Source organism: Phalacrocorax carbo, chromosome 5 (assembly GCF_963921805.1).
Source record: "Phalacrocorax carbo chromosome 5, bPhaCar2.1, whole genome shotgun sequence".
Lineage (NCBI taxonomy): Eukaryota > Metazoa > Chordata > Aves > Suliformes > Phalacrocoracidae > Phalacrocorax > Phalacrocorax carbo.
The window spans coordinates 6983750-6999710 of record NC_087517.1 but is presented as its reverse complement, the minus strand read 5'-3'; the positions used below and the strand labels follow the sequence as shown (position 1 = coordinate 6999710).

Genomic DNA, 15961 nt, shown 5'->3' with positions numbered 1-15961 from the left:
GCATGCATTTCATTACTGAAGTTACTTACCTACTATATCTTATATTTCATTGACTTATATTTCTAAAATAATGGCTTTTAATCTTGTTTGGCAGACAATCAGTCATGATTCCTGCCTCAGCTGGACACAGTAAAATTAACTGGTGAAGAAGCTGTGTTAATTGCATTTAGTTTGCATTATCACATTGCAGGTTAGGTACGAATTTACTGTAATTAAAATTAGGAATATCATACTATTCAAAACTTCTATGGATTATTCTTATGAAACTTATCAGGATCACAAGGTCACTGAAAATCTGTTTAGAATTTTATATTGCATATATATTTTACTTGAATGTGTGAAGTGTTGAACTGTTAACTTATCTCTGAAATACTGTTAACGTTTTTTGATCCCACTGGTATCCCAAGAACCATATCTGTCCTTGACTTACTTTAGCATTTGTCAGGTGGCATGTGGTATTGTGCTCTTTTTGTTTTGGTTGGATAAGTACATTGTATTAGTCTCTAAAGCCCTATTTGTTTTATGTTACTTAAAAGTAAACTGTAACGCATTGGTTTAGTTCCGGCCTAAAGCCAGAAAAATCACTGTTTTTTGCTTTGCTTTGGAATTGCTGAAATTCTAGCAATAGGTACTGTAATTTAATTATTGGCATTTGTTGCAATAATATATTGGCAGTTATGAAGGAGTTGTCTTGCTGTGATTTTCTGTTAGGTAAGCGTGGTCCAAGACTCAGTAAATATATCAGGACAGTCTAATACAAACACTTTGAAGGTACCTGAATGTCGACTAGCAGAAGATTTAGGGAATCTCTGGGAAACAACAAGATTTACAGATTGCAGTTTTTATGTAGGAGGACAAGAATTCAAAGCTCATAAATCTGTCCTTGCAGGTACTTCCTACTTTTGTATTGTTACTATTTTGTATTTAAAATTGCTAAAAGTTTTAAAATTTGATTATATTTAATATTTACTTTTCCTGCTACAGCACGATCTCCAGTTTTTAATGCAATGTTTGAACATGAAATGGAGGAAAGCAAAAAGGTAAGCCGTACTGAAAACTTGACTTGTAAATAGTTGTACCTCGTGAAAAAGGGAGAAGTTGCAGAAAACGTGAAGTATTGCAAGCTGAGGAAGATGAGTACCACATGATGCTGTGTGAATGGGGAAGGTACTACTCCTGAACACTTTCCCAGTGAATTCTGCAGTTCTTGTGTAGAAAGAGCAGATAGGGCTGACTGTGGAGAGGTTCTGGAATATTTGTTCTTTCAAGTACTTGTATCTTCCCTAGATCAGTTTTTTTGATGTTAGCTACTGATTTAATTGACCTAGTAATCTCTACCCCATTTTAGCTTTAGTTTATACCTTCACATAGGACCACTGACTTGACTAAGGTTTTGCTCTAGTGTATTTTGCAGGGAAGCTAGGACACAGAAACAACAGGTGAGTTATGACTCAAATTAACCCAAGGCAGTGAAGCACTCCTTTTCATTCACAGTTTCTGCAGGCACTTGACCTGTATAAGTGTTTTGGATGGTTACTTAATCAGCACAGAGAGCTGCTTCTGCTTTTATGCACTTGATATCTCCCCCAGTGAGGAGTTGTTTGTCTTTTGTGAAGAAGAATATCTAAAATGGGTTGGTTATAGGCAGAATCCGTGAAAAGGCAAGGAACTGATCAGCTCACTGAAGGGTTGTAATAAGTGATCATCACTTAGTCTTGGAAGCTGCAATGATACCACTTGTGTGAACAAATACATCAGAAAAATGTGCTGTAGTACAGTTCAGTTTCACAAACATGGCATTTTTGTTCCCTGCACTTCTCCTATCTGGACACTTCTTTGGGTAGAATTGGAATATTGGAAGCATTTTACTGGGACTTCTGGACTGAAAGAAACCCAGACGTGCCCCAGCTTCAGTAATGTGCCATGATGGGGGCCTTCGTTGTCATGTTAGCAATAAATCTCCAGTGCAGCCCTACTTCTAAATACTGTATGTGGTTCAGTGGATAGAAAATGAGAACATGCACATCTCGTGCTGATAGCTTGTGATTTTTGTACCCATTAAAAAAATCTGGTGCTTGCTTCTATATCTTTGACTTAATTTCCTACTTCATTAGTTGCTTATAGGGGATACTGTTAGAGGATGGGGTCAAGCATACAATACCACAGATTTGTTAGGGAGGCCTTTAAGCTACGTGATGTCAGTTAGATTTGGTTTGTTTGCTTTTGGGATTCTGAGAACAAAATGTAGGCTGTGTTGACTCAATTTAAGTCGAGCCAAAAATGGCTCACTTTGTTCTGTCTGCTGCTCTGACTTCTAATATTCCAAGCACATCAGTGTAGGGTTGGAAACTTCGCAGCACTTTTAAATATTCCTGAAACTGTGCCTTGTTTTTTATATACAGCCTGTGCAATAGAGTCCAGAGTTAAACATTAACTTTGCTTATTTTCAGCGTAATAGTGTTGAATGTTAACGTAAATTTGTGAGAATTTTGTATGATGGACAGCCAATAAAAACTTGCAGCATGCATATAATATTTGATAAGTTTACTTTAAAGTTGTAGCTACATTCCAGATGCTTTTATTGTTTCTTCTTTACCAGAATCGTGTAGAAATAAATGATGTAGACCCTGAAGTCTTTAAAGAAATGATGAGATTCATTTACACAGGAAAAGCACCAAACCTTGAAAAAATGGCTGACAATTTGTTAGCAGCTGCAGACAAAGTAAGTAATAGACTCCTGAGTTCTCATTTTTGATCTTTGCTTGTGGAAAGTGCTTCTTAAAAAAAAGTTATATCGATCTGAAAATATTTTTATTTTTTTAAATATGGGAAACAGGTCTTATCAGAAATGGAGAAAGATGGGAAAGAATAGACTTTTTTTTAAGCAGTAGAACGCTAATAAGTCTTTCTTGACCAGAAGTGCTTCAGTTATTATATTTACTATCCAACTTATTTTAGAAATTGGGGACCATTAATATGATTCGGAAGATCAGTCTTGAATAAAATTTATCCTAGACCTTTGTATTCCTGAAGAGGATTTATACAAGTGTTTGAATTAACTGTGCTCCCTGAAGTACTGCTACTTCAGAAGTTTTCAACTTTTTGTCTTCCCTACAAGCGTAATAGTTCTAGTCATTCATCTCTTCTGTATTCGGATCTTGTATTCTCTTTAAATTATTATTCTGTGAAATACTTTTTCTACTATGATTTTTGAGATGAAGGGAATTATAACAGCACAGCAATTAAGGTGAAATTATTCCCTTTCATGTCATAACTCAGTTTTCTAAGTTTTTAAAAACTTGACTCAATACCTTGTTTTTTCCTACACTGTTTTACAGCTTGAGTTGAAATTTTAGTTAGCTCTCCTCAGAGGGCACACAGTTGTCTTTCCCTGAGGAGACATCTGTGGTTTAGAATCCAGCAAATACTTTAGTGTGTGTAATCTGAAACTTTTTCACTCTCAGCTGAGAGTACGCCAATTTCTTAAATTACCTTTGCAATTCCCGAATTGGTTGTACAATCATATTCATAAAACATTAGTGGTGAAGACTGTCTGTTCTTATCAATCCTAATATAAGTCATTTAAAGTAACAGAAGTCATCCCAGTAGTTAATTTCAAGAAACAGTTTTGGACCCCTCAGGATAAGAAGGACATTGAGGTGCTGGAGCGTGTCCAGAGAAGGGCAGCGGGGCTGGGGCAGGGTCTGGAGCACAAGTGTGCTGGGGGGCGGCTGAGGGGGCTGGGGGGGTTTAGCCTGGAGAAGAGGGGGCTGAGGGGAGACTTTATCGCTCTCTGCAACTGCCTGACAGGAGGCTGTAGTGAGGTGGGTGTTGGTCTCTTCTCCCAAGTAGCTAGAGATAGGACAAAAGGAAATGCCCTCAAGTTGTGCCAGGGAAGGTTTAGGTTGGATATTAGGAAAAATGTCTTCACTGCAAGAGTGGTCAGGCACTGGCACAGGCTGCCCAGAGAGGTGGGGGAGTCACCATCCCTGGGGGAGTTCAAAAAACATGTAGACATGGCACCTCAGGGCATGATTTAGGAGGCCTGGGGGTGTTGGGTTGGCAGTTGGACTTGATAATCCTAGAGGTCTTTTCCAACCTTAGTGATTCTGTGATGATTTTTTTTTCTGGCAACTTAGTGTGTTCGATGATTTTATTTTATTTTTTTTACTTTTTTTTAAGGTCTCTTGACCTGGTACTGCCCTGGCTGTGGTGGCTTACCATTCTTATTCTTTTCACCTCTTGATTCCAGCATCTTGTATTCCAAAACTGATTGTGTTTTGTCAAGTTCTAGTACACCCAAGTGGGAAGGTGAAATGGTGTTGTCTTATGAATGCTGACTTTTAGGGCATAATTGACAAACGTAGAGAATATAAGGTACAGTTGTATGATTGCAATAGCAGAAAATAAAAATGGTGAGCTAGGAGGTCCCTGTATCTTTTTCGTAACAGTTAAACTATCAGAAGCTTTCTGCTATTCCTTCTGAATGTGAAATAATGTAAAAATGAGTGTCTTGCATATTAACAAAGATATTACACTGCTAATTACCTGGTAGGTACAGATTTATTAAAATTGATATTTATTCTAAATAGAGGTATCCTGAGGAGTAGCATGGTAATGGAAGTCAAAATGCATAGGTCTAGAAACATAGAAGTTAGGCCACTAATTTGACTTCTCTTCAGTTACATTTCTTTGTTGCATAGAGCAGTTGCTAATACAAATGTATTAGTGGCAACTTGAATATATGCCACTCAGACATCTAAAATTCTCTTCAGACTTGAAAACTATCTGAAGAGTGCTAAACTAAATGGGGTGGGTAAGATCTCAGTAGAAATGTATACAGCTGGCTGACATCCTTCAAAAAAAGAAGCACAGTTTATTCATGCAAAACATAATATGGGAATGTAATTATTTTACATCAATTTTCTGCTAGACTGTGTCAAAGATATGGAAGAAGTTAAGATATTGAGGTGGGGGCAGGGGTAAACTTGGAACAAGCTAGTTCCAAACAGGCTAATGTACTTTCCTTTGTACAGTTTCATGAAACTTTCCATCGTATAATTTCTTGCCCCTTGCTTTGAAATGTAAATCTGTCTAATGATGATTTTGATAAAGAGCCCATGTCTGTTCCTTGCTCTTCCTCCCTTACTGAAGCAAAAAGAAAACTTCTAAAATGAGTTATTTTTGTTGCTTTGATAAAACTTCTCCCAATAAAGCATTTGATCAGTTTGTGCCAAAACTAACAGGTGTCTTGCCATTTGAGGGCTCTTTAATGCAGCATGTTGAATTTTGAATTACCTGTTTGGAAGCGGTTTGATCTTAAGTTTGGGAGGCACCAAGCATTTTCATGACTGGAACTGTCTTAAAAACTGTAGAGGTAACGGTGGAAGGAATGAGTTTGAAGAATGATTAGTGTAGTTTTTTCTTTTATCAGTATGCACTGGAACGGCTGAAGGTCATGTGTGAGGAAGCACTCTGTAGTAACCTCTCGGTAGAAAATGTTGCTGACATTCTTATCCTCGCAGATTTGCACAGCGCTGAACAGTTAAAAGCACAAGCAATAGACTTCATTAACAGGCAAGTAATATTTGAGACTCTAAATATATTTGTATTTATGCTTTGTGTACCTTTTCAATATTAGCACAGTTCTTTCTTACAGGTGCAGTGTTCTTAGACAACTTGGGTGTAAAGATGGGAAAAACTGGAATAGCAAGTAAGTTTCCCTGCCTCACGATGTTCTGTACAAACACTGCTAAACAGACTACAGATCTTAAGACCTGTTGCTTCATTTCCACATTATTGAGGCCAGTCACTGACTGCAGGTGAAGCAGGACTCAGCAGATACTACCCCAGTTACGACTGACGTCCCTGTTAAATGATAGTGAGGGTTAACTGCCCTCCAGCCTGAGATCGTAACAATAGCTCGTTTTCATGCCCCTCCTAGGGATATATCAGTGCTGTGAGATGGTAGCAGCAGCCACCACATGAGAAAGGAAACCATTCTCTTGACTAATCAGGTTTGTACCTGAAGGAGTGGCAACCCCAGGGTGGTTTCAAGACATGCTTAGGTCAATCTGAGCTTGCAGTGTTGCCTGAGCCTGCAGTATTTCCAAAGAAGGGAGGGCAGTGGCTGCTCTTGCCTTTGGCGACATGTTTGTGCACTTTCTCACATGCCAGCGCGTGTTCTCTTGAGGCCATGCAACTAGTCAGTCAGGTCCCTGTGATCTGGCTGGCTCTGTAAGTGCTCATGCCTACACTGGAAGTAGGTTGAGAATATGTGGCTCAGACTGCAGGACTGATTGCAGCATATATTTAGAACAGCTCAAGTGAATCATGGGATAGAAGACAGCTTCAGAATAGCGAGTGGTAGGCTGAAACAGTAAAAGGACAGCAGACCACTTACAACTGACCATCAGAATCTCCAGAGAAGTTAAAAGCTAGGTTGTACCAGTTAGTTTAAAATTAGTGTTTCTCCTTAAAAACCCAAAACAACCCCCAAAAAACCCACAAAACCGAATAAGGTCTTTTCAGGCCTAATGATTGAGCCTGATGTGAAAAAGGAAGGGGGTGGTAGAAGGGAAATAGTAAAATACCAGTAGGAAAAACAAAGTCAGAATACCTAACAATGTAAACTAGTTGCTGTGTTCCTTCTCAAGTGATTTGGAACTTACTGAGCTGACTTCTGTCTGGGATAATTGCTAGCAAACCTGCTGGCCATCTTTGCGTCAGCTAAAGCATCTACAATAAATCTAGAATAATGTGAGAGGGTCTGGCTTAATTTACTGCCTCTGGGTACCAGGGAGTCTGAACTTTGGTATTGTTTCTCAAAGCACCTACCTTTACTGACTTGCAGCAGAAGATTAAAAGTTTGCATTAGAAATCACAAAACGTTTTTGAGAGATTGTATAATGCAGAGGTCAGCTGCGAACTTTGTTTGACAGTGTTCCCAAAACAGTACGAGGGTGCTCATGAAAAGCTCTTGAAAATGCCAGGGCTGTGGAAACTTGGGATTGATGCATAAGCTATTGGTTCCAAATTACAAATTTATCCTGTGGCATGGATCCCAACCAGTGTAATATTCTTCATGTGCAGAGTGAATTTTATACTTTTGGTTGATATTATTTCACAAAAAAATATATACATTGAGTAAATATATTGGTTTTAATCTCCTGCATGTCAATGTGATACTTGCTGAAATATGTTGTTGCTTCTGTACTAGTTAAAACTCAACAGTGGCCATTGAAATCCATTCTGAATGTAGTCTGTGATCTTGTACTGAAGAAACAGTGAATATTCTCAAGTATGCTCCACTGGTACTCAAAGTGAGCTCCCACTGAAGGGTTCTGTAGTCAGCCAGCTAATCTGGCTTTTTCTGGTATATGAGCTAATAATTTTTGCTGCGGTTTCAGCTGATTCATCTTGTCATCCTTCTCTCTCCCCAAATTGAGTATGCCCTTCTATGTAACGAGATTACCTTGTCTTCCCTTGCCTTTCTTCTCTACACTAGACCTCATTTTTCTTCTAGTTTTCCTCTTATTTTTTTATTTCCTGAGCAGTGTCAATGCAGTTATCTTACATGGTGCCCGGTATTGGACATGGCTGTCTAGGTGAGGTCTTGCCACTACTGAGTGGAGTGGAATAAGCACCCTATGTCCAACATGTGATATCAATATACCCAAATTACAATTTGCTGCTGCTTTCCAATGACGTTGTTACGGGCATTCAAAAAGTTTGTCTCGTAACGCTCAGCTGCTCTCCCGCAGCAGTTCTGCCTTGCCTGCTTTTCTCTGCTGTGCATTTGTGCATTTTGTTTGTAAAATTGTGTGACTATTCTTAATGCTTCTGTTTTCAGCCAAGCAACAGACATAATGGAAACAGCAGGCTGGAAGTCCATGATCCACTCCCACCCTCACTTAGTAGCAGAGGCCTTTCGCGCACTAGCATCTGCACAGTGCCCACAGTTTGGCATTCCACGCAAACGGCTAAAACAGTCATGAAATCTTCCATGAACTTTAGAGAAATTGAATTGACTACTCCTCCATGTCCAGAGGTGTTCTCACAAACCATAACAAGAGTTTTTGTTATCCTTGTCCACAGAACAGAAGCTGAAAAAGCCTGTTGTTTGCTTTTCAGATGGATAATTTATGGTTTAATCCTCAGCTTTAAATTAGACTGATTACTCTAATTCACTGAAAGGCCTTAAATTATCTTCAATGACTCTCTAGTCCATATAGTCTAATGTATCTTGATTTTTTTATTATTATTTTTTAATGTGCCTTGTCTTTTTGACTAGGCTCTGCAGGATTGCACTAGCTCCATAATGCAGTAAAGTTGATAACTGAAGATTAATTTTTGAAAGGGATCTTCCATTATTTTCAGAAGAAAAAAAAATGATTATAGTTTGGTCCTGTGCTAACTGGAAGGTTTTAACTAGCCTCTCATTAAAAGCGCTTGAACCAGAGTCACATAATGTATCCTAGGCAAGTGCTAAATATAGGGAGGGCCTGTTTACCTTCAGCAAATGCCTACAGGCTATTTATGGCAATATACTGCTTTGAACATAATTTATTTTTCATTGTGGGGGCAAATATGCAATGGTTTGGCCCAAAAATGTATTTTCATTACAGTTTGTAATGCTTATTGTGTGTGTCAAAGCTGTCCAAATGGTAAAAAGAAACACAGAATAAACCTCTTGCTTGTGTTTCTTTACGGTCCATCATTAGTTTACATTTAACGCAGAACTGAACGAGAGGTAAGAGTTCAATGTGAAAACAGAATAGTATTGTATAAGGAAAAAATATATCCCACATGTATGGCTACATAGAGAAGTAAAGGATGCAGAGAATGACCAAATGTAAATTGAAGAAATGGGCCAAATGGATTCTGAATATGCACTTTTAATGTGTAACTTTTGTATGTTGTGTGGTACATATATATTTTGCTTTTGATGAATTAATGAGGTACAGGTAATTGTGGCTTAACTTTTTAGATACATTTTGAGATGCCCACAGCCACATGGGATTTAGTTTTGTTAGAAAAGGCATGTCTTTTTAAGACTCAATTGAAGGTGGCTATTGCAAGCTTTCATATTTAAGTAACAGAATATTTTCGCTTATTTGAAAAAGGCATGTGAATGGTAAAATTTTGAAGGGATTCTTCCCACCTTGACGATTGTGCACAGCTTCCATTAACACCTGAGGAGGTTATGTACACAACAGGAGGAATATTTCCCTGAAATGTCAGATGGTATTTGCAAGCGGAGACTTGCTCAGTCTTGCATTTCAGTTACTGTACTAGCATTGTGGATGGTATTGAAATTCTGCATAATGTGAAAAGGATGAAACATTTGTAAACTGCTTGTCATGGGCCAGTTCTTTATTATATGAACCTTAGCTTTAATACCAACATCCGCGGTGTTTGATAGCTTTGTTTACAATTGGGAGGAAAAGTCTGCAGTAGTGCACACTCTAATTGTTTCCTGAGTTATTACATTGAGTTTACTGTAATGGTGATAATATGCTATATTTCTTTTTTGGGAAGACTTGGGTTTAGCAGTGGGGAATGGGAGATCTCACCTAATTTATAAACATATTGGCATAAGGGGTTTAGTTTGCCTATTAAAAAGTTATGCAGGGAGGAGAGAGGAGGAATTTCACATTGTTTACTTTCTCAAAATCTAGCTCCATCCTCATTTCGTTAAGATTCATCTGAACTGCTCTGAACAAAATTTTTAGAGGAAAGAGTATATAGTTTTATACTTCGGCATCTATTAAACCATTAGCAAAGGTAAATTGGAAAAAACCGCCCAGTCCAGTTTTGAAGAATAAAATAATCTCTAAACATTCATTTTCTTCCCTTCTAGCTAAATCTTTGACGGATAAAGCGTAAAATCGGAAACTTTAATAGTACATAAGGCTTCAAATGATATATTTAGAGATTTATCCTTTTATCAATTTTTAAATATTTATATAAAATAAGGTCTCATAAGCATTCTTCACAATAAGATGTAAGAGTAATTGTTCCCTCCAAAATAGTGATGTTTTTGCTGCACTGTGTAATGCGTTAGGACTATATATCCTCATACTCATCACTGGTAAAACTTGCAGCTCTAACATACAAAGTGACTTGAATATTTAATGCTGTAATGATTGTCCGGTTCAGCTTGTTCTAAAGTAACAACATACAGTAATCTAATGGAAAGGTTAAGGACTTTCATGAAGACTCTTTTTTTCAGAAGCTTAATACACTTTGTACCAAAAACGTCAGACACTGTGCTGTAATATTATCTGCATCGTAGAGTGTCCACTTCTCAAGTCAGGCAGTGTATACCATATGTTACACTAACTGCAAAAAAATAGCCCGTAATTGATCTGTTTAGATTTTATTTTATTTATTATGTATGTTTTCAAGTTTTGTCAGCTCTTAAGAAAAATGTAAAACAGTTGCTGTATTCTTACGTGGGTGCACTAATGATTCACCTCTTCTATCCTTTAACTACATGCAGTGTTCTCACTGGAACAAGATAGCTGGTAATTACAACCTTCTCCTTTGGATTCAGTAGCTTGTTTTCATTCCCCACGTCTCAAGAGCTTGCCCTTCAAAACCTCGCTTGTCAGTTCTGAGTGCAGCAGGTATAAAACTATCTAATACAATGGACAGGTTTTTTTCAGGCTGAAATCTTAAGAGGTTTTTTTTCTTAGTTTTGTATACAGATTAGGAATATAATGTATGAAGGTGCCATGTTTTGGCTTGCCAACACTTCTCCCTCAGATATATGTGAACCATCGCTTCCGTACTTTTCTGGGGAGAACCCTGCATGTGTCCTGTGTGTGCGTGCGCGTGTGTGTATGACTGTGCGGTGTTTTTTGTCGAGAATGACTTTCTAAAAATAAGGACTCAATTTGCTGTTAAAATGCTGTTACGTATTATATTTTTTTTCCATTTGAACCTCTCCTAAGGAGATGCTTCGGGTGGAAGATGCTTCAATAAATAATCCTTATTTCCTAGTCCATTTACTGCATGCAGAAGTATGAACACATTGTGCCTTTTTTAGGAAACTGCTGTAATGAAGGGAAGATGTAACAGGATACACGATCTTTTTAAAAGGTATTTTTAAAGGTGAAGGAGAATGCTATTTGATACACAGCTGAGACGGAAAAATCACAAATTACCCATTTGAGCTCTGTTGCATGTTGACTCTTGCTTCCTAAATTCAGTTTCACTGGGGTAGAAACAAGACAAAAAGTGGAATTAGTATTACAGATACAAGTTGAGTAATGGTATATTTTTGTGAAAATGTGAAAAATTTTGCTGTTACAAGATAAGTGTGTGTCAAAACTTGATAATCATGGACGCAAAGTTAGTTTTACAAGTTACTCATTCTGATGTTTTTCTAAAGATTGAGTATTTAGTATAAAATTCACCTTTGCGCAGAAGGTCAATAGAATACCTACATGGAGATTATGTTCCTTTTAAATCCTCATGGAAAGGTTTCTCCCTTGGGAGGATAAAAAGATGTGCAGTATTTGAAACTGTGTTTCATAAGACAGTGAATTGCGATTGTGAGGTATTGCTACCTGAAATATTGTTGAGTTTTGTTGAATTTTACAGTTGGTTAAAATTCCTGAGCCTGATTTATTTTTGTTTTGTAATTGACAAATGGAATGTTAACTGTCCTCTGTCTGATGTTGATAGTGTATTTAGTGCAGAGCTTAGCTCCTTAGCTAGCAAGACACTGACTTAGTCTCATAACTTGGCTTCTGCTTACAGTAAATGGACTATGTTTGTAAAGGGAATTCACTATTTCAAGTGTTTGGCAAGGAACTTCACCGTGTTTGTGACCTGGTTTTTGAAGGCTTTAAGATCAATGAGTCCTATTTTAGAAATTAAACCAGTGAAATGACTTAGACCTGTTTTGGGGTGGAAATGATTAAGAGAATTCAGATATGTAAACAGCTGTATCAAACCATCCAGCCTTTTTTTATCAGCTGATGTTAATGGTGAAATACTTTTTGTACCTTGTTGCTGAAAATATTTTTGCGTTTCAGCACATCAAGTTACAATAAAGTTGTTACTTATACAGAATGTGTCTGTGGCTTGTATTTGTGTTTTTTTTCCTGTATATGTTCACAATGGCTAACTTGGCTTCTCTCCTTTGAGAAAGGTATTTACCAGCAGTGTCCGTCAGTCTAGTGTAAAATATATCGCTGTCCTTCTGGAAACGTTTTTGGGAGGATCATATTGTGGTCTTGCTCTGATCTCCAGTACCTTAGTTATTTTTCCATTTTGACACTTTCAAATAACTTCAAGCTCAGAAGAGCTTATAACTTGCCTACCTGAGAAATGACTCCCTTCACACAGACTCTTGTCAGAACTGATACCTGGTAGGGTAAAGAGCTGATCCTGTGGTAATGAAGATGGGCTTCATGGTTTCTAAGAGATTTGAGTTCTTTTTCCACCTATCATCAAAAACTGGGGTGGTGTTTTGTTTCTCCTGTCAAGGAGTATAGGCTTACAATGACCACGTACAACAAGAACATTGTGTACGTTTGCTACAGGAGAAGTTGTGTGTAAGAATAAACTGTGTGGGTAGTTCATGGGATTTAATATGCCTAGAGATATTTTGCAAAGATATGTAGGACTGCTGATGTGCTGCTCTCTGTACTTGACTTTTGGACGCACTGAACTCCAGGAACCATGATGCCACGGTAAGTTGCCTTATAAAGAGTGACACGGGCCATTTGAACAGACAGAATTACCTGTCTTGTGTTATCTAGGCTACGGCAGGAATGTGGCGCAGTCGACTTGCAGTTCTTCCTAAGATGTCTTGGGTAACCCGTAAGGATACAGAGCTGTCATCACAGGGCTGGCTTGGGTGCCTCAGCATAGCACGTCGCTGTTGTGTGCATAGGTACATGCAAAATTCTGTGTTTGCTTAAAACATGTCCCTTAAGGTACTCCACAATGACTCAGCTTGAAGTTCCTCGTGGGGCTTATACCAACAGTGGCATAACGTAAACTTTCACAGGCAGCTTCAGTAACCTCCAAGGTGAACGTGACTGGCTGCCACTGTCAATGGTAATCTGAATTATTTGTGCAAGCACAAACTTTTGAACTGAGCTTCAGCTTTTAGGTAAAGAATATTAAACTTTGTTATTTCTTTTCTTTAGAAGGCTATATTCTCCATAGCCTTTCTGAAGTAATTTTTCTTCTGAGATGTTTACCTTGTCATCATAAAAACATTTTCTTCATTATTCAGTGAAACTGATTCAATTAGCATTGATGGAAAAAAGCACCTATTTTCCTTCTAAAATTAATTCTAATAGTCTTTTGTGTGGAAACTGGGCACATAAATAAGCAATCAAACTAAAAGTAGGAAAAGCTTTCTCTTAGAAGTATTTTATGGTGTCAATCTATTTGAATCTTGGTTTAACTAAAATATTACCAGAAACTTTAGCAGCTTTCTGAGAGTTCTCATTTGAAATCCAGTCTACATCCCCTCTTCCTTTAAAAGGGGAGCGCTCATGTCACGAATCTCGACTGGTAGGATAAGCTACTGGAATAAAAAGCATCTCTCACTGTACAGAATTGCCAGCCCTGCCATACGCTGAAGGCGCAGCTCGGTGTCCTGCTGAGTCGTGCCAGCTTCAGCAGCCCCCGTTACTGCCACTAGAAGAAAGTATTTCAGAGCGCAGCCTGAGCGGTCACAGGTGAGAAATAACCGATTAAAGTGTGTCTTTGTGCCACTTCTCCGAATTTCATAGTTGTTACGGACTGATCGTGACAACTTGCATCGTGACTTTGCCATGAGAAATTCTGAATTATTCCGGGATGTTACCTAACGCACCGCTTTATTAAATAAAGAATTCAGTAAGCTTAGCTATGTTCTACATGGAAGAATATAACCTTTTAATATTAATGTTTTTCTGTGTTTTAGATCACTTCTGTTATAATTACTATTTAAGTTACAGTATTACCCATTCCGCTACAAATTTTACTTGCCATGTTTATTAAGTAAATTTATTAGGTAATTTATGTTGATGATCAATGTACTTCCGTTATACACAAATAACTTTGCACTTAATGTTGTCATAGTACAGTAACAGAGGAAATGCTGTTTCCAGGTTTTTTATTTTTATAGATACAAAACTTTTATAAATTTTATTTTGTAATCTAAATTTTTAAAAATTTGTATATGATATAAAATTACTAGGGTAGTTTTGAACAGTTTATCATTCTGCAAACTTCTTGGTAATTTTCCACTAGAGGAACATGTTTTTATTGTTGTCTATTTTGAAGATTCCTTCTTTGTTCTCTCAGGGAAAGCTGGAAGAAATACAAGTGCAGAAGTCGAATGAAGTATTTCAGATGTGTGGTGCAAAGAACTTGCTTTTTCTACTACGAGCGCAGCACCTAAGCAAAAAACCCCCAGACTCGGCTCTGACAATTCATGAGTGCTTTGGAATAGAGGTGGCATTCCAGTGGTTGTCAAATAAGTTATATTTTAAACAGTATGTGAAGTTGATGCTGGAAGTGTAAAATTGGGTTTCTCTTAAGTCAAGTATAAATAACAAAAATGAGCTTGTGATTTGAGACTCGGGGGGAGAAAAATAATTTTGCACAGTTTGCTTGGCCTTGGCTTATAGAGAAACTGCCAAGAGTGTTTTGAGATCTCGGCTTAAGTATTTTGAAGGAGACGTACAACAGTAGCAATATGTGGTGATCGTCCTGTAAAGCAGAGAGTGGATTTGGTTTCCTTTGAAAACATACCTGGCACTAACAGTTTGGTCTTGCGCTCTTGAATTTGGAGCATAACAACATTTTTGTGCAGGTACTGTATTTCAATCAAGGGTATGAGATAATGAGTGAAAGTCTGTGCTTTGCCAAACTTATGCATGTTTCATGTGTTGGCAGTGATAGTCATGTAGAAAATAAATTGCATTATGTCAAACGTTGCGCTGCTGATGAGAATGGAGGCAATTTGTGCTGCATTTTAAGCAGTTAAGGTTTTTGACTTTCCATATTTCTCACTGAATAGTTGACTGAGCCATTTCAGTTAATAGAGGTAAATTTTGAAGCATATGCACAAAATTCCAGCAGGGTGACTTCTTAAAGCATGGAAGCTTTAAGCGCAGGCTAACCTGCTATTTTAACCTTAATTGCCAAGTAAACTATTTAAATTTTTCATTTTTAAGTTGGTAACTTTCTGTAAACTTTAATTTTATGTATTATGTACACATAACTTTCTAACCCAGCTGTTACAACTCTTGAAATTTTAAAACAAACCACCTACTTGCTACTGAAGTATGCAGCTAAAACGTTTACTTACTGCGGTCAGGAAAGACTAAATCTTGCTAGGGTAGTTGTCCCATCCCCAGATTACGGGCTGTGATGTTCTCCATAAACCACACACCATATGTCTTAAAAGGGAAAAAAGTCTATTAAATTTTGCATCTGTCGGTGTCAAATCTTGCAGATGGGCCGTTCCTTTCAGACACGCACATGGGAGTTCTTACACTACCAAGATCTCATTCCTCCCTTAGAGCAGGACTGTGTTTTGTTATGCTGCATCAAAGGAGTCTATACCAGTACAATTTACCTGGGGAGGATTATCCCAGGGCAACAGAGGGATGTAAAACTTGTTTTTTTCTTTTTCTTTGCTGCTGTTGTAAGGACCAGCAGGAGGAGAAACACGTGCAGGGTGTGCTCACTAAGGCTGGTGCCTAGCTGGCTGCCAAAACTGCAGCTGAAGTTAACCAGAGCTGTTCGATTGAGATCGCTGGGGCTCCTCTGTCTATGTACAGGCACGCTTCTGAGCTACCTCTTCGCTCCTACTCTATAAATATTGAATGCTCTTGGCTTTTACTGTTAGGATAAAGAATGCCCAGAACTTGTTGCATATTTATTGGCTTTTCTGGTCAAGGTGCATTTATGAAGGGTAGATGTGGACCAGCGTGCATAT

The 15961-nt window shown here is 37.9% G+C and overlaps 1 protein-coding gene across 1 annotated transcript in view; it reads left to right on the top strand.

Moving 5' to 3' along the window:
* The window catches only part of SPOPL (speckle type BTB/POZ protein like), a 37177-nt gene extending 25093 nt beyond the window's left edge, over positions 1–12084 (top strand). Inside the window, exons 6-11 of the mRNA XM_064451036.1 lie at positions 712–889; positions 985–1040; positions 2600–2722; positions 5435–5577; positions 5660–5713; positions 7853–12084. Coding sequence (XP_064307106.1) covers positions 712–889; positions 985–1040; positions 2600–2722; positions 5435–5577; positions 5660–5713; positions 7853–7997 — 699 coding nt within the window. The 3' untranslated portion in view covers positions 7998–12084. The remainder of the gene's footprint in view (positions 1–711; positions 890–984; positions 1041–2599; positions 2723–5434; positions 5578–5659; positions 5714–7852) is intronic.
* Positions 12085–15961: the final 3877 nt, after the last annotated feature.